This window comes from Lepidochelys kempii, chromosome 7 (genome assembly GCF_965140285.1).
Source record: "Lepidochelys kempii isolate rLepKem1 chromosome 7, rLepKem1.hap1, whole genome shotgun sequence".
NCBI classification, from domain to species: domain Eukaryota; kingdom Metazoa; phylum Chordata; order Testudines; family Cheloniidae; genus Lepidochelys; species Lepidochelys kempii.
The window spans coordinates 2,120,454-2,138,841 of record NC_136386.1 but is presented as its reverse complement, the minus strand read 5'-3'; the positions used below and the strand labels follow the sequence as shown (position 1 = coordinate 2,138,841).

The window sequence follows — 18,388 nt, the reverse complement described above, 5'->3', positions numbered from 1 at the left end:
GGGATATTGCAGTGAAGTGCTGGGGATTTCATCGGGGCAGATTTGATCCAATGAGTTTCATTTGGGGTTACATCAGAGACAAATGGCACAAACAAGTAAATGACTTGCTGAAAGATGTACTGTTTATTGGCTTATATGCCATTTATCTCTCTGCATACCCTGCCACAAAATCAACAAGAGTATAGATGAATACACATTGTGTGATGGATAAAAGCTGGGCAAGGGGAGGAAGCAATTGGTTCTGTAGATTATTTTGCAAGAGCCTTCCTGGGAGTGGTTCTCTTCCTGTTAAGGTGGGATTTGGGGCCAGTTAGAATGGGGTTTGGTTGGGGGTGAAGCCGCTGCCAGTGCAAAGGGGAAATGCTGGGAAAAAAGCCTTCTTGGAAACACTCCTTCCCCTGACTGAATTCCTAATTTGTTTGAAGATGGAGCTTGATAATTTTATGAAGAGGATGATGGGATGAGGTTGCCTGTGACAGCAGGGAATTGAACTTGATGGCCCAGGAGGTCCCTTCCATCCTACATCCTTATATTTTCTGTATCTCCCTTTCCTGGTTTCTTTCATTGCTAGGGATAGTGGTGTGAAAACAAGCACATGGATTTTCAAGTTTCCATCCCCTGTTTTATGTTCCTGGTGCCAGCAGCCTCCTGGCTTATGGCAATACTCACAGCAGGGAGAGGAAATCTCCACAGGATCTGCTCACGGAGATCCCCTGTTAGAGAGCTTATTCCTTCACTCTCCCACTTCCCTGGTCCTTCTCGCATGAACAGAGAGCAACAATACCCGAAGTCCGAAGGTGCAAACAATTCGATGTTTATTGGGGTGAACTTCCAACAAGCTTAAATACAAGTTCCTTTTTCCTTATTTTCGAATCCCAACTTACTTCCTGTTTGCCCCTAATTTATATAGTAATATTCCTAGCTATACCTTAACCAATCATTCTACTGAAATTTAACTAACCAATCCTAACATATTGTAACATGATTAGCTAACCAATTATATCCCATCACCTTAATTAGTTTACACCCAGCAAAATTAATTATACAGCAGACAGAAACAATCACAGAACCAGACAGAGACCGTGCCAATAAACAATAGCAAAGTGGGAACTATAATGACAAAAAGAAAAGGAGTACTTGTGGCACCTTAGAGACTAACCAATTTATTTGAGCATGAGCTTTCGTGAGCTACAGCTCACTTCATCAGATGTTTACCGTGGAAACTGCAGCAGACTTTATATACACACAGAAATCATGAAACAATACCTCCTCCCACCCCACTGTCCTGCTGGTAATAGCTTATCTAAAGTGATCAACAGGTGGGCCATTTCCAGCACAAATCCAGGTTTTCTCACCCTCCACCCCCCCACACAAATTCACTCTCCTGCTGGTGCTAGCCCATCCAAAGTGACAACTCTTTACATAATCAAGTCGGGCTATTTCCTGCATAGATCAAGGTTTTCTCACATCCCCCCCACCCCCATACACACACAAACTCACTCTCCTGCTGGTAATAGCTCATCTAAACTGACCATTCTCCAGGTTTAAATCCAAGTTAAACCAGAACATCTGGGGGGGGGGGTAGGAAAAAGCAAGAGGAAACAGGCTACCTTGCATAATGACTTAGCCACTCCCAGTCTCTATTTAAGCCTAAATTAATAGTATCCAATTTGCAAATGAATTCCAATTCAGCAGTTTCTCGCTGGAGTCTGGATTTGAAGTTTTTTTGTTTTAAGATAGCGACCTTCATGTCTGTGATTGCGTGACCAGAGAGATTGAAGTGTTCTCCGACTGGTTTATGAATGTTATAATTCTTGACATCTGATTTGTGTCCATTTATTCTTTTACGTAGAGACTGTCCAGTTTGACCAATGTACATGGCAGAGGGGCATTGCTGGCACATGATGGCATAGATCACATTGGTGGATGTGCAGGTGAACGAGCCTCTGATAGTGTGGCTGATGTTATTAGGCCCTGTGATGGTGTCCCCTGAATAGATATGTGGGCACAATTGGCAACGGGCTTTGTTGCAAGGATAAGTTCCTGGGTTAGTGGTTCTGTTGTGTGGTATGTGGTTGTTGGTGAGTATTTGCTTCAGGTTGCGGGGCTGTCTGTAGGCAAGGACTGGCCTGTCTCCCAAGACTTGTGAGAGTGTTGGGTCATCCTTTAGGATAGGTTGTAGATCCTTAATAATGCGTTGGAGGGGTTTTAGTTGGGGGCTGAAGGTGACGGCTAGTGGCGTTCTGTTATTTTCTTTGTTAGGCCTGTCCTGTAGTAGGTAACTTCTGGGAACTCTTCTGGCTCTATCAATCTGTTTCTTTACTTCTGCAGGTGGGTATTGTAGTTGTAAGAAAGCTTGACAGAGATCTTGTAGGTGTTTGTCTCTGTCTGAGGGGTTGGAGCAAATGCGGTTGTATCGCAGAGCTTGGCTGTAGACGATGGATCGTGTGGTGTGGTCAGGGTGAAAGCTGGAGGCATGCAGGTAGGAATAGCGGTCAGTAGGTTTACGGTATAGGGTGGTGTTTATGTGGCCATTGTTTATTAGCACTGTAGTGTCCAGGAAGTGGATCTCTTGTGTGGACTGGACCAGGCTGAGGTTGGTGGTGGGATGGAAATTGTTGAAATCATGGTGGAATTCCTCAAGGGCTTCTTTTCCATGGGTCCAGATGATGAAGATGTCATCAATATAGCGCAAGTAGAGTAGGGGCTTTAGGGGACGAGAGCTGAGGAAGCGTTGTTCTAAATCAGCCATAAAAATGTTGGCATACTGTGGGGCCATGCGGGTACCCATAGCAGTGCCGCTGATCTGAAGGTATACATTGTCCCCAAATGTGAAATAGTTATGGGTAAGGACAAAGTCACAAAGTTCAGCCACCAGGTTAGCCGTGACATTATCGGGGATAGTGTTCTTGACGGCTTGTAGTCCATCTTTGTGTGGAATGTTGGTGTAGAGGGCTTCTACATCCATAGTAGCCAGGATGGTGTTATCAGGAAGATCACCGATGGATTGAAGTTTCCTCAGGAAGTCAGTGGTGTCTCGAAGGTAGCTGGGAGTGCTGGTAGCGTAGGGCCTGAGGAGGGAGTCTACATAGCCAGACAATCCTGCTGTCAGGGTGCCAATGCCTGAGATGATGGGGCGCCCAGGATTTCCAGGTTTATGGATCTTGGGTAGTAGATAGAATATCCCAGGTCGGGGTTCCAGGGGTGTGTCTGTGCGGATTTGATCTTGTGCTTTTTCAGGAAGTTTCTTGAGCAAATGCTGTAGTTGCTTTTGGTAACTCTCAGTGGGATCATAGGGTAATGGCTTGTAGAAACTCGTGTTGGAGAGCTGCCGAGCAGCCTCTTGTTCATATTCCGACCTATTCATGATGACAACAGCACCTCCTTTGTCAGCCTTTTTGATTATGATGTCAGAGTTGTTTCTGAGGCTGTGGATGGCATTGCGTTCCGCATGGCTGAGGTTATGGGGCAAGTGATGCTGCTTTTCCACAATTTCAGCCCGTGCACGTCGGCGGAAGCACTCTATGTAGAAGTCCAGTCTGCTGTTTCGACCTTCAGGAGGAGTCCATCTAGAATCCCTCTTTCTGTAGTGTTGGCAGGGAGACCTCTGTGGATTAGTATGTTGTTCAGAGGTATTTTGGAAATATTCCTTGAGACGGAGACGTCGAAAATAGGATTCTAGGTCACCACAGAACTGTATCATGTTCGTGGGGGTGGAGGGGCAGAAGGAGAGGCCCCGAGATAGAACAGCTGCTTCTGCTGGGCTGAGAGTATAGTTGGATAGGTTAACAATATTGCTAGGTGGGGTGAGGGAACCATTGCTGTGGCCCCTTGTAGCATGTAGTAGTTTAGAAAGTTTAGTGTCTTTTTTCTTTTGTAGAGAAGCAAAGTGTGCGTTGTAAATGGCTTGTCTAGTTTTAGTAAAATCCAGCCACGAGGAAGTTTGTGTGGAAGGTTGGTTCTTTATGAGAGTATCCATTTTTGAGAGCTCATTCTTAATCTTTCCCTGTTTGCTGTAGAGAACCACTAACAGAACACAACAGAACCACTAACCCAGGAACTTATCCTTGCAACAAAGCCCGTTGCCAATTGTGCCCACATATCTATTCAGGGGACACCATCACAGGGCCTAATAACATCAGCCACACTATCAGAGGCTCGTTCACCTGCACATCCACCAATGTGATCTATGCCATCATGTGCCAGCAATGCCCCTCTGCCATGTACATTGGTCAAACTGGACAGTCTCTACGTAAAAGAATAAATGGACACAAATCAGATGTCAAGAATTATAACATTCATAAACCAGTCGGAGAACACTTCAATCTCTCTGGTCACGCAATCACAGACATGAAGGTCGCTATCTTAAAACAAAAAAACTTCAAATCCAGACTCCAGCGAGAAACTGCTGAATTGGAATTCATTTGCAAATTGGATACTATTAATTTAGGCTTAAATAGAGACTGGGAGTGGCTAAGTCATTATGCAAGGTAGCCTGTTTCCTCTTGCTTTTTCCTACCCCCCCCCCCCCAGATGTTCTGGTTTAACTTGGATTTAAACCTGGAGAATGGTCAGTTTAGATGAGCTATTACCAGCAGGAGAGTGAGTTTGTGTGTGTATGGGGGTGGGGGGGATGTGAGAAAACCTTGATCTATGCAGGAAATAGCCCGACTTGATTATGTAAAGAGTTGTCACTTTGGATGGGCTAGCACCAGCAGGAGAGTGAATTTGTGTGGGGGGGTGGAGGGTGAGAAAACCTGGATTTGTGCTGGAAATGGCCCACCTGTTGATCACTTTAGATAAGCTATTACCAGCAGGACAGTGGGGTGGGAGGAGGTATTGTTTCATGATTTCTGTGTGTATATAAAGTCTGCTGCAGTTTCCACGGTAAACATCTGATGAAGTGAGCTGTAGCTCACGAAAGCTCATGCTCAAATAAATTGGTTAGTCTCTAAGGTGCCACAAGTACTCCTTTTCTTTTTGCGAATACAGACTAACACGGCTGTTCCTCTGAAACCTGTTATAATGACAAAACAATACAGAAGTGGGGATTTCACAACTACATCTATAAAGACATAAGAGTTTCCCAGCTGTGTCTATTGATAAGTGAGTTCTTATCAGACAGAAAACTATCAACCTCAATTTCCTTTTACATCTTCTAGGCACTTCCCTTTCTCTGGAGGCCATAGGCGTTATCAGGACAGGATTGTATTCGTAACAGCCCCATAGCACCTTCTTTCAATGTGACTAGTTTGGAATGTGAGGAGGTGACCGGTCGCTTCCCAGCTTATGGCTGCCTCTGCTGCTTAGCCAAAGGCCTTAGCCTAAGAACAGGGCCTCAGACTGTCACAGTAAGAGAAGGACCTTACACCGGCAGACAGTGATTTTGATTCTTTCTTTTATACCTCTAGAACTAGCCAAGTGATAAGAATACCCCTAAATTCTTAGCGTACAGGCCTTTGCAGACAGGCCTGAATATCTGTATCCTAACACCCCCTCCCTCACATCATCGCAGAAAAGGCTGCATGGCCCGAAATCTGGCAATGCTCTGGGAGGGTGGAGCCCCCACTCCCCGCCCCCATCTGACTCCCTGGCTTCATGCTCCTCCTGGCAGAGCACGGAGATCTGGTGACTCAGTCCCGGTTGTTGCACTCGGGGCTGGGCAGGGTGGGAGCCCAGAGCTTGGAAAGGCAGAAGGTGGAGGAAGCACACGCTGTGTTCCCAGACTCGTCTGAATTGGAGTCGGAAGAGAGCGAGGCGCCGCAGCAGAGACGGAAGGAGGCGGAGGCCCTGCAGAGCAGGTCTGGCCGTTCCTGGTGCCCGTAGCAGTCGCCAGGCCTAGGTGCTATTCCTGTGACTCTCGGCCACTCTCGTTCTGCTGCGTGCCGGGGACCATGGTGGTGCCACAAGAAGGTGGAGGCTGTAGGTCTCCTCCTTTCTCATGCCTTTGCCCCAGGCACAGCAGGAGGGAGTCGCAGCCTCTACAGCCTGAGGATGCGCTTGCCAGGGACCTCGTTTGGCTGGCTGACAAGTAGCCGCGGCCGTGCTGGGCCTGAGGCTGTAGTGCAGGGGAGTCCTCGGTGTCCATTGGCCCCTCAGCAAAGGGCCACCTGCCCAGTGACCTGCAGAAAGCTGGGCCCAGTGCCAGAGCAATGGATGGAGTCTCCAAGCCAGGAGAGGAGCTGGGCAGCTCGGGCTGATGCTCCTGCCCCATAACCCCCTCTTCTTCTTCCTGGCCTGGCTGTGGCTGGCGGCTGCAGTGCGGGCCTGGTTCTCTTCTCATGTGCGCGAGTTTATCGCCGCTGGCAGACAGAGCAGGCGGACTCCCACGAACAGAGCCATTCTGGTGAGGGGCTGGTCTGGTAACTCCCCCGCACATACAGTGGTTGCCATTGATATCCTTAGAGCTGTCCATTTGCAAGTCCCTTACGCTTCGCCCAAAGGGCTTGACTCAGCCAGCTCCTGGGTGCGTTTGAAATCAGTGCAGCTCCCCGAGAAAGGCAGGATTATTCATGAGGTTAAGTCTTGGCCCTTGGAGCTCGAGATCCCAGATAACTGGCTGGGTGAAAGTACACAGACGTTAATAGCGGTGCGGAAGACAGGCTGAGACGTTTGTTTCAGGCTTTCAGCAATCTGACCCTTGGTCAGGGAACGGCAGTTCCAGCCGGGAACCTGAGGAATTGTTCTTTGTCATTCTATTCCAAATTCTCCAGCATCCGGCTCAGACATCTCTATGCTCTAGTTCAAGCCCACGTTGCTGGGCTGGATGCAGGAAGCACTGGCTGCAGGTTTGTTGCCTGTAAGATGCAGGAGGTTCTGCATCGGGGTTCTCAAACTGTGAGTCGTGACCCCATTTTAATGGGGTCACCAGGGCTGACATTAGACTTGCTGGGGCCCAGGCCGAAGCCCAAGCCCCACCGCCTGGGACCAGTGGAGCTCGGGCTTCGGCTTCAACCCCCCGACCTGGCATGGTGGGGCTCAGGCAGGTTCAGGCTTCGGTCCCCCCTCCTGGGGTTGTGTAGTATTTCTGTTGTCCGAAGGGGGTTACAGTGCAATGAAGTTTGAGAACCCCTGATTGTAAATGGTCCTAAATGGCTGGACCGCAGCTAAAGGATCATCTTGTGGACATGCTAAGAATAGGCAGCCAGCTAAAATCTGGCAAAGTCCCTTCAGTCTCCACTGTCTAGCCTTTACTGGGAATCAGAGATGGATCTACAGGGGCAGTTCTCCAGTTTCTTAGTTTCTCACATTATAACAGGACTCCAGTAAAACAAGTCAGGATGGAATTCCCTACTTTTTCTTTCCTTGGACGTTGAAGCTGTAGAGAGGAATGTGTCTCTTACGTTCACGCCAACCCAGAGAAATACCTACAACCTCAATACTGGCCGAAAAGGAAAAAAAATTGACTTTGGCCCCTGTTTTCCTTGATTCATACAATCAAGGTCAGTGGCTGGGGCATGAACAATATTTCCCTGGAGTAAATTAACTGCCAGAATATTATCTCTTGTAAATAAGGGCTTCTGGGGTCAGAAAAACCCACGATGCTGCTAACTGGCAATACATTGCTTAGCAACTATTTATCATGTTAATAATAAACCTAGATGTGAAGCAACCACACAGAGAGCAAGCTTTGGAGCTCCTTTAAAATGCAGCTAAGGAAAAGAAGGCCAATCTTTTATCCCACATCATGGCTTGGGCTGGTAAGCCCGGGGTCATTAACTCTTCCTTGGCATACTTCAATATTCGCATGAAGTAAAAGTAAAACCAGTACAGCCTTGTAATCTGGTTGAAACCCTTTGGCTTAGCAGAGACTTGGGGAGAAGGGGCAATAATTTGCTAAGAGTATAAGAACTTGCCCATCCTAAATGCAGGGTCTTATGGGTAAGGCACTCGGCTGGCCGGGCGCTCTGAGTTCATTGCTGGCTTTGGCAGACCTGCTGGGCCAATAAGGCAGGGCATATCTTTCCCTCCAGCTCATCTCCACTCTCCCTGGGCAAGGCGTAAGTTCCTTCTCTGGGATCTGATTGTGCATTGGTGGGGCACTCCAGCCCCGCACTGATCTCCTGCAGGAATGCAGCAAAGGCCCATGGGATGGAGTCCTGGACAGGCTGGTTTCTGGGAGGCATCACCAGCTCTTAAAAAAGCGCTTTGGGATGCAAGCGGAATCATGCCATACACGCCCTGAGGGCTGGATGGCACTTGTAGGCGCTCAGCCACTTTGGGAGGGGGGCAGTGGAGCTGCATCCGCCCAGCTGGAGGCCAGAGGGGCAACGAGCTTCAAGGAGCCACAGCGTCTCTGGGCGCTCACCGGCTTGCAGTCAGGGCATGCATGCCCCTCTGTGGGGTGCAGAGAGAGGGGCCAGGCCATGCCCCTCCGCACCCACTTTGCGGGGCTGGAGACACTGGCAGCACCAGCCTGAGGACTGAGTGACACTCAGCCCTTGCACAACTATGGAACTATTGTCCGAGTCTGAGCAGGAAAAGAAAGCTCCGGGAGATGGTTTGCCATTAACTCTTTGGCCCAGTGATTACATGACCTGTCGATCTGGTTATGGGAGGGTCAGTGGAGAAAAGGGAGAGACTCGAGGGAAGGATCTTTTTTCTTCCATCTTTACATAAAAGCAAAAAGCACTCTCCTTCCACCGCAGCCTGGCAGCAGCATTCATTCTGTGCCCGACAGGCAGGAAGCACCGAACCCAGCACAGCTCGGGTGTGAAATTTTCCAAGGAAGAGCTAACAAAAGTAGCATTTGCTCCTTTAAGGCTGAACTAAGCAGAGCTGGGGGCGTGTGTCGAGCCGTTAAAATTAGCCTCCCAGCTCCAGAGCAATCACAAGTGGTAAAGCGAGAACTGCGGTAAGGGATCCATCCTCCACAGTCACCTGCAGTGTGTGTGTCAGATCAGAAGCAGCAGCCTGGGGATAGGCAGCAGCACAGGAGGTAAATGTCCCCTTTCCCGCTTCCTTTTACCACTGCTAAGGGGTTAGATTTGGTCAGACAGTCCGATTCATTGTGGCCTGAAGGTGCTCAAAGAGAATGGTAGTGAGGGCTTATAAGAGTAGACAGATAGTCCATGCTCTGTCCCTATGTAGGCAAAACTCCCAGAAAAGTCAATGGGATTATGTCTGAGTAAGGCTAGATAAACTCTCATCCTGTAGGACAAACGCTGATCTTACTCCACTGTAAATCCAAAGTGCTTGGCAGACTTCTGGTGCCACCCCAGGGCACATAAGAATCGAATTTGGTCCTGTGTCTTTATTTACATTAGAAATTATCCTAATGAACTTTAATAACTGTTACAGTTATAATTCCCATTTCGGGTGTGTAGCCAAAAAAAAGTATCAAATATGTGATGCAAAGAATGGAGATCTATATGAGCATGTAACATTTGCTTTTTACTATTTTCAGTTATTCAGGTACTGTGGTTTCTTTGACGGTATTGATTTGTGACAATAAACTTTCCCTAACCTGTCAAGGTCAAGCCTTGCCATGTCCCCACCTGGTGCTTAGCACGCTTTAGGATTAGAAATGTGCTTTGCATTATCCAGCTATGAAATGCAACAAAACTATGATTTGAAATATTCTGTAATAAAGAATATGCTATCCAATTTTCAAGTAATTTCAAAACTCATTATTCTTATTATAATCGGCAACAGATAGAAAAAAAAATTGATCCATTTTGAAGTAGAACGTAAAACATTACTGGTGGGTCCAAAGAATAAGTGGTGAGTAGCCAAGGGTGGTCTTAAAAATGAAGTAAGTTTAAAACAATGTCTGCTGGTGTCATACAATTGGACCCAAAATTATAAAAATTCTGAAAATTGTAAAAATGACTTATACTAGCTCTACAAGAGCCATGGCAGCTAAATCCAGTCTGGGGATAAATATGTAAAATGGGATACTTCTGTGGTGCTCTAGCAGCATTACGCAGCAAGTAAGCTCTTTAATCTACCGCTTACCTGGGTTTGCTGGAGGACAGTTACATTTCAAGATATTTTTTCTGTTTCAGCAGGTTGACCTGTGATCTTTGATTACAGCCCAGATTCCACTGTACCTGAGCGCTACAATGAGGTTGACAGGTAAGAGGCAAGAGGATATTTCTTTTATAATGATTATAAAAAATGCTCTTTGTTCCTATTCTTTGGGCCTGTTTCTCATTCGCATGAAGACCTCTAAATTACCGCGTCCAGCCAGAGTGGTAGGAAAGGATCGACGTGTCAATAAGTGTGCAGCCTTTTTCTGAAGAACTTTTATACAGTTCAGCCTATTGTCTTTTTTCCAGTGAAATCCCTCCAGCCTGGGGAAGAGATGACTGTGGAGAGGTTCTTGGTTCCATAAGAGCCATTCACATGCAATATAAATGTTTTCTCCAATCATGTTTCCAAGGCAGGGAAAGAGCATTGTGCTCCACTGACCGTTGCTTTAAAACCAAACACCAATCAGATTTACATTAACAGCTGTTCAACGGGAGCTAGTCACTAGGTGGGGAAGTCAGGAGGCTCCCAGCTCTGGGAACTCAAAAAAGACTTGGATTTACATGGCTTTTGAACGCCTCAGAGATGCTTTGCAGTTATGTAGCATCTTTTGCCCACAGACCTCAAAGCACTATAGAAACATTCATTAATAGAGCCAAAGATTTTTAAGGCCAGAAGAAACATTATGATGATCTAGACCAGTGCTACTCAAAGTGGTGGTCCGCAGACCGGTGCCGGTCCGCGAGCCATCAGCTGCTGGTCTGCGTGCACATTGGGGAAAAATTGCCAGTCCCCCACATCCGATAGCTTGAGAAGCACTGCTCTAGACTGACCTCCTGCATAGCACAAACCAGCAGCTCCACCCAGCGCATCGAACCCAGCCCCAGTAACTCAGGCTAAGCCCCATGAGGCCCATATTATTTGTATGTAAGAATGGGAAACTGAGGCACAGGTAGGCCAAGCGGCTAGCCCAGAGTCGCACAGTGGGCCAGTGGCAGAACGTGACTCCCAGTCTCGTGCTCTCACCACTCAATCTCTTGCTGCATGCAGGCCCCATTAAGCAAACCCACTAGAGCCAGCGAGGGCCGTGCCCCAAGCTCCGAACACCCCTGAGCTCTGAAGAGGGTTGGCTCTAGGCGTTGCGGTTCGGGCTCATAGCTAAGTGGAACCCACATATAGTGACGTTGCTGTTGCCGGAGAACCCCACCTTTACAGCACCCCCATCCCTTCGCCTCAGGGGGGATGAGCAGAACTCCCTTCCCCGCCTTCCTGCCCCTCCGCCATAGGGGATCTGGCAGTACCTGCTCTTTTCCCCACGCAGCTGTCAGGGGTATTGGTTGTCTCTTCTCTTGCCTTCTCCCTCTGCAGCTGCATGGGAACTGGCTGATGAACGCTGCTTGGCTAGCCCTGTGCAGCATTGTGCTCTAGGGCCGGGGACGTGGAGGGCAAGCACAGCCAAACAACAGGCACAGGGTTGGCGCTGATGGCCTACCTAACCCCAATGCTGGTAATTACTTGGGCCCCGGCTCCACGGGGGTGGATGTCTGCACCAGTGCAGGGCCACATCAAAGGGGCTCTGTGTGGGGGCAGGGGTCTGCCCCCATGGCTCCGACTGCAGGGGGGCTCTCGGGCAGCTAAAAAAAGAGAGTCACGTTTTACTTCTCCATAGGTCGGAGGAGAATTCTGCCAGGAACTTGCGTCCTTCTCTGAGAGTGACCCGTGGTCCCTGGCAAGTGGCGGGAAATGAGCTCAGGGGCCGAGCTGCTCCACTCTCCAGAGCGCTGTGACTTACCACGCTTGTCTCTCTCTCCCATTGCAGGGCTGATCCGGATAGCGACTGTGATGTTCTCACTGGGCACCGCCTGGCTCTTTGTACAGACGTACTTCAACACCGGCTGGAAGGTCGTCAGTCTGCGGAGCTGGCTGGGTACGGTGATTTACCAGGACTGCTGGGGCCAGCCTGGAATACATCCAAGGCTTCCCCTGGGAGGAAATAGGTGGCTCCATGGGATGTGTCATTTGTGGCAATACTGATCCTAGCAGCTCTCGTGGTCCTGCCTCTGGTGGGATGGGGTATTCTGCCCAATATCCCCTCCACAGAACCCATTTACTCAGGGCACGGGAATAGCACCGTAAGATCTCGCATCCATCTCTGCAGTGGGTCTGCATGGGCAGCGTACTCTCCATCCTGCTTGCCCAATTAGCTCACCTTCACCAAGTCCTCCAACTCTGCGCCATTTAATGCCCACATGGGGCCCTGGGCCATGGGCTAGGCACACAGGGTATGTCCACACAGCAGAAAAAGACCTGTGGCAGCAAGTCTCAGAGCCTGGGTCCACTGACTGGGGCTTGTGGGACTGGCATTGCAGGGCTATAAAGAGCTGTGTAGATGTTCCGGCTTGGGGCATAGATGTTTGCCCCTGCGCTTACTGGCTCTGCATCCATGGCGCCCGGTCAGTTAGTCCATGATAAATCATCTTTTCTCATTTAGACTCATGTATGTATTTCTATGAAGCGGTGGGTCTCCCCAGCCGACCCCGTTAATCCAGAACGGTGGGTTAGGCTTGTTTAGCCAGACACCCGCCTTCCTCCTCCAATCACTTCCTTTGCTGCCCAGTCTCTCGTTCGGCTCGGCAAAAGGGCAGGATGTCTCAGAAGTGTGATGCTGTTGTTTGTGTCTCTCCAGGTGCCGGCCCTGACCTGCCCAGTGAGTATACCGTTCTCATGTCACTTGTACCATGCCGGAGCCGCATGGAGCTCTGAGAAGTGCTGGCAGAACGAGGGAGGCAAGGGGTGAAATCCTGCCCCGCTGAAGTGCCTGGGAGTTTTACTGGTGACTCCTGTGGGGCCAGGAGTTCATCCCTGGGGCCTGACTTGTTGTCAGAGAGTCACACCAAGGCCCCAGTTCTGCTCCCCCGTATTGATGTCAAGCGGCCCCCTTCAAGGCGAGCCTTCCCAAGCACGCCAGCTCGAGGCTCGGTGTCTTTCCGAAAGATGCGCTGTGGCTCACAGCGAGGTGCTGGGCTGGATGCAGGAATCACTGGGCGAGGTTCTCCGGCCCATGCGATGCCGGAAGTTAGACGAGGGTCCCAGGTGCGACTGCACGCAGTGAGAGCAGCAGTCTCCACTCGATGGATGCTGTGTCTGGGACTCACCTGCCTGCTGAGACAGCCGCTGACTGGGGCGGGACAAACCCCTTCTGGACGCTGCACTCTGCTAGCGATGGCAAACGATTCACTCTGAACCAGCATCACACACGCCTGCGCCAGGCCCTGCCTGATTCACCCCCTCCACTGATACACTGATTCCTCGTTAAACTTTCAAGGGACTCGGCTAAATGAGCCTTTTGCTCAGCAACTTCCATTTCACTGGCTACTGGAGCTTACCCCAGTCCGTCTCTTTCCTGAGAGATGCTGCAGTTATTTCAGACTCCCTTTTCTGCCCAGAATGGTTGCATGCCAATATCGGAACAATAAACTCGTGTGGTGCTCTGCCAAGGTGATACCCCGCCCTCCCCCCGCCCCCCCCCACACACACACACACAACTGTGCAGGGATGAATTTCACCCAGTGCCCCAAACACTGAAATCTCTGCTCAGGTTAGATGCAAACTCCCTCTGGTGTCTAGAGAAACTGAGTCAGTCCCCTCAGGATTTGGCCCATGTATTGAAAACCCTCACAGGCTGCCTGTGCAATGCAGTGCAATTTACAGTCTGCTCTTCATTCCCTTCAGAGACCCAACCCCCACGAAACAAGTGTGGTAACCAAAAAAGTTGTCCCGAAAACTCATTTGCCTTTAAAGTCATGAGTGGAGCAGCCAATGTTGTTGGGCCTTCGATGTGCTTTGAAAATACGATGTAAGTACTGAAGTAGCACACCAAAACACCATGTTACACTGGAGGTAGGAAGGACTCTCTCGGGAGAGGACTTGGAGGGGTTGGCTGAGCAGCCGTGAGGGAGGAACCTTAGCAGCAGCCAAGCCTGGGGAGAGGGATTCAGCCGCTCTTTGTCATGTTGTTAATTTCTTTGCTTGACAAAAGCAGACTTAGGCAAGGGACAAGTTTGGACCCTACATAGTATGTGGGCTGTGTGTGGGGGGAACCTGGGGACGGCACCTGCTCACAGAACAGGAGAAGAAAGCCTGCTGGGTAGCAATGGTGATGGGCACAGGCACAAATGGGGTTGAAACCCTTTTGAAAACAGGTCTCCCTGCTGCTGTGTTCATGGACATTGCAGCTGGCCTAAACCAAACCCTGCGGATGCCCTTTTCAAATGGCCATGCTGGGCTCTTTCCTTTGCACGGACATTGCTAGGATGATGCTACTTGCCATTTTATTCTCTGCGCTTTATTTCCAGTATCATGAGTGGCGTGAAGAGCAACGTTGGCAGAGGGTTAAACATTGCACTAGTAAACGGTGAGTTCTCGGAGTGGGAATCATTCTCCTTTTTACACAGGGTGCCCTGTCCCGCACCGACTGCAGGGCTGCAGCCCCAGCCATTTTGATGCATTTGGGCAGCTGCTCACCTCCATGAGTAACTGATCAGTAATGACTCCTTGGGCTCTAGGTTCATAGCTAGTTACCTATTTAATTATGAGTCGGCTGTCTCTCAATTAACTAATGCTTGCCCAGCAAATAGAGGGCCAGATCCCAGTTAGTGGAGGTCAGCCCAGGTCCACTGACTTCAGCTCACACCAGGTGAAGATCTGACTCTTGCATTGCAGAGCATTAAGTAGCATTATTGGGCCCACTCCGGAAGTCCTTAGTCGGGCAAACTCCTGTTGAACAGCATTCACTCCATTTTCATCTAGTCTTGCTGGAGCAGGGACCTCAGGGTTTGGCCTCTTATTGGCTGCTGACCAAAAACATTGATTCCTGGAGTAAACCTCCCTCGTCATTTAACTTTTCTTTGTACTCTCCCTGTTAGTCCCAGCACCCCCTGCTGAGTTTCCCAGAGTGAGCAAAATCACTGGCCCGATGCCGAATTTGGCACAGGCCCCAGAAACACAGACTGACACTGCTGGCTGGGCACTGAACAGAGCCAAGTCCCTCATCCTGCCGGTCTCCAGAAAGATAAGGTGGCAATGAGAAAATAGCTGGGAGGTTCAGAGCTCAATGGGTGTTAACACAGCTCAGGGTTTAAATAGCAATCCCCACAAAAAGCACAGAGCTTTAACCAGGTAGCTCCCCCACAGGGAGGAAAGCGGGCTCAGCAAGCTGTGCCCTGGCAGAGTTAATGGAAGGCGGTCAAGTATCAGTAGGTTTGCTCTGAGTCTCTCCTACTGCTGGACATAACATGGCACCCCTTAGGAACCCATTTAGCAGGAGCTGGGGCATAAGCCACTGGGACAGACGATAAAAGACACTGTAGCTTTGTCTCTCTGCTCACTGGCATCCTTAACCCGAGAACTGAATTCTCTGGTCGGCATTTCAGGGAAAGGGCCCAGCTCCGGCATGAAGGAGCTGCCATGCCCCCGCAATGGGAGCTCAGCTTGGCAGCTTGAAGTCAATCTGACAAAAGGCCGATTATCAGAGAACGTCTCCGGTAGAAAGAGAGACCCCAGGGGCCCCACTGTTACTCTGCCCGGGTGGTTCTATTGCAACCAGTGCAGCTGTGCAGGCAGGAGACGAGGGTAATGCAGCAGTGAAAGGGGCCCGGGGTGCACCTAGGTGTATCCGATTGCAGGATCAGGATTCTGAGCTATGCGTTTAGTTCCATGTGCCATTAATCTTCATTTCCATTGCTCCCACAAAACTCATGCTAGTGAAATGGAATTCCATAGTTACTGAGCAAACATTAATAATAGATGCCTGCTTCCATTGGTTTTGCTGGCAAAGACGGCTTTCCATACTATGGCAGTGAACATAATGAACATAATTTGTTGGGAAAGAATCAATATGGTTTTTGTAAAGGGAAATCATGCCTCACCAATCTACTAGAATTCTTTGAGGGGGTCAACAAGCATGTGGATCAGAGGGATCCAGTGGATGTAGTCTACTTAGATTTTCAGAAAGCCTTTGACAAAGTCCCTCACCAAAGGCTCTTAAGCAAAGTAAGCTGTCATGGGATAAGAGGGAAGGTTCTCTCATGGATTAGTAACTGGTTAAAAGATAGGAAACAAAGGGTAGGAATAAATGGTCAGTTTTCAGAATAGACAGAGTTAAATAGTGGTGTCCCCCAGGAGTCTGTACTGGGACCAGTCCTATTCAACATATTCATAAATTATCTGGAAAAAGGGTAAACAGTGAGGGGGCAAAATTTACAGATGATACAAAACTACTCAAGATAGTTAAGTCCAAAGCAGACTGTGAAGAGTTACAAAGGGATCTCACAAAACTGGGTGATGGCAACAAAATGGACATAACATGGCACCCCTTAGGGTGATGAAATTCAATGTTGATAAATGCGAAGTAATGCACATCAGAAAATAGAATCCCAACTATACATATGAAGTGATGGGGTCTAAATTAGCTGTTACCACTCAAGAGAGATCTTGGAGTCATTGTGGATAGTTCTCTGGAAACATCCACTCAATTTGCAGAGGCCATCAAAAAAGCTAACAGAGTGTTGGGAATCATTAAGAAAGGGATAGATAATAAGACAGAAAATATCATATTGCCTCTATAGAAATCCATGGTACGCCCACATCTTGAATACTGCTTGCAGATGTGGTTGCCCCGTCTCTAAGAATATATATTGGAATTAGAAAAGGTTCAGAAAAGGGCAACAAAAATTATTAGGGGTATGGAGCGTCGCCATATGAGGAGAGATTAATAAGATTGGGACTTTTCAGCTTGGAAAAGAGACAACTAAGGGGGGATATGACAAGATCTATAAAATCATGCCTGGTGTGGAGAAAGTAAATAAGGATGTGTTATTTACTCCTTCTGATAACACAAGAACTAGGGGTCACCCAATGAAATGAATAGGCAGCACGTTTAAAACAAACAAAAGGAAGAATTTCTTCACACAACACACAGTCAACCTGTAGAACTCCTTGCCAGAGGAGGTTGTGAAGGCCAGGACTATAACAGCGTTCAAAAAAAGAACTAGATAAGTTCATGGAGGATAGGTCCATCAATGGCTACTAGCCAGGATGGGCAGGGATGGTGTCCCTAGCCTCTGTTTACCAGAAGCTGGGAATGGGCGAGGGGATGGATCACTGGATGATTACCTGTTCTGTTCATTCCCTCTGGGGCACCTGGCATTACTCACTATCAGAAGACAGGTTACTGGGCTAGATGGACCTTTGGTCTGACCCAATATGGCCGTTCTTATGTTCTTAAGGAAAGACCATTTCCAGTACGGCCGCTATGTGGCTCACAACCACTCCCCTTGTTCTGGTGGCTAGGCTGGGCGTTTAATGGGGACAGGGTGGCCCATGGCAAGCAGGGCAAGGCACGGCCGCCGGCAGGAGACCACCACTTGGGAAGAGCTGGTCTGTTGTCCCAGCCCAGCACAGGTCAGTAGGACCAGAGTTACGTTACACTGTGAGGTTCGGGCACTGAGTAGCATTCTCCTGTGCTGGAAACCAATGCAGCCGGTGTCTGAGGGAGCAGCAGGGCTGACCTGCCCTCACGGGATCCTGGCTAACACATCTGATTGGCTGGCCTGGGATGCCAGGGGAGTGCCCAGGAGAGGGACATTTGCACACGCCTTTGACCGCCCACAGCCTACCCTTCTTCCTCTCCTCCTGCCCCCGGGCCATGTGGATGGAGATGTGAGCTCGTGGCCCTCCCCTCTCCTCCCGCACTGGGGAGGCTGGGAGTGCTGTTGACGCGCAGCTGCTCCAGAGTCTCCCGTCCCCAAACAGACTGTGCCCAGCCCCCTGCTGCATCAGAAGTGGGGGGAGGAGACTCCCGGGCCCTTCCCCTGCATCCCGCAGACCCAGGCAGAGAGATCTAACAGTGAATGGACCTCCCCATCAGCATGGGATGATATTATCAGTGACTGCACAGCCTGCCACCTGCGTGTCACACCTCGGCACTCCAATGCACCGAGTGGGTTAGCGGGCAGCCTCTGGAGTCTCCAAGGGGCATGGCGTGAGACTGTCCAAGAGCGTTCAGTTCCTGCCAATTCTAGTTTGCTCCTGCCCGACTGGGAGAGTGGGCAGCGGTGTGATAAAGACAGAGATGGAGACACCCCAGCTGCTCCTGAGCCTGGCTACAGACACCACAGATTGTCAAAATCTGCCCACACATCCACCTAGCCCCACAGATGTCAGGAGGCTGCATGGGTGTCAGAGCCGAAGTGGGTCCACTGAGGAGGCCAAGGGTTTAACGTAGGGGGTTGGTCTTAGGGAACCTTGCATTCCTCCAACGTACTCTGCTCTTTTTAGAATGAAAACCTTCACTGTCATTTATCAGCAGCATCGCTGCAGATTGACGGACTCTGTGGAGTGTGAATTTAGCACTCAG

General features: G+C 49.4%; 1 protein-coding gene across 4 annotated transcripts in view; it reads left to right on the top strand.

The window, feature by feature from the left end:
* The window catches only part of FAM3D (FAM3 metabolism regulating signaling molecule D), a 28,466-nt gene that overhangs the window by 4,346 nt on the left and 5,732 nt on the right, over positions 1-18,388 (top strand). The window contains exons 1-6 of one of the 4 annotated variants that reach the window (XM_073350918.2): positions 8,636-8,938; positions 10,011-10,077; positions 11,792-11,899; positions 12,659-12,679; positions 13,705-13,828; positions 14,328-14,386. In XM_073350918.2, coding sequence (XP_073207019.1) covers positions 10,065-10,077; positions 11,792-11,899; positions 12,659-12,679; positions 13,705-13,828; positions 14,328-14,386 — 325 coding nt within the window. In that variant the 5' untranslated portion in view covers positions 8,636-8,938; positions 10,011-10,064. Of the gene's footprint in view, positions 1-8,635; positions 8,939-10,007; positions 10,078-11,791; positions 11,900-12,658; positions 12,680-13,704; positions 13,829-14,327; positions 14,387-18,388 lie in introns of those variants that run through there. The other 3 variants (XM_073350916.2, XM_073350920.2, XM_073350919.2) reach the window with 3 other exon arrangements.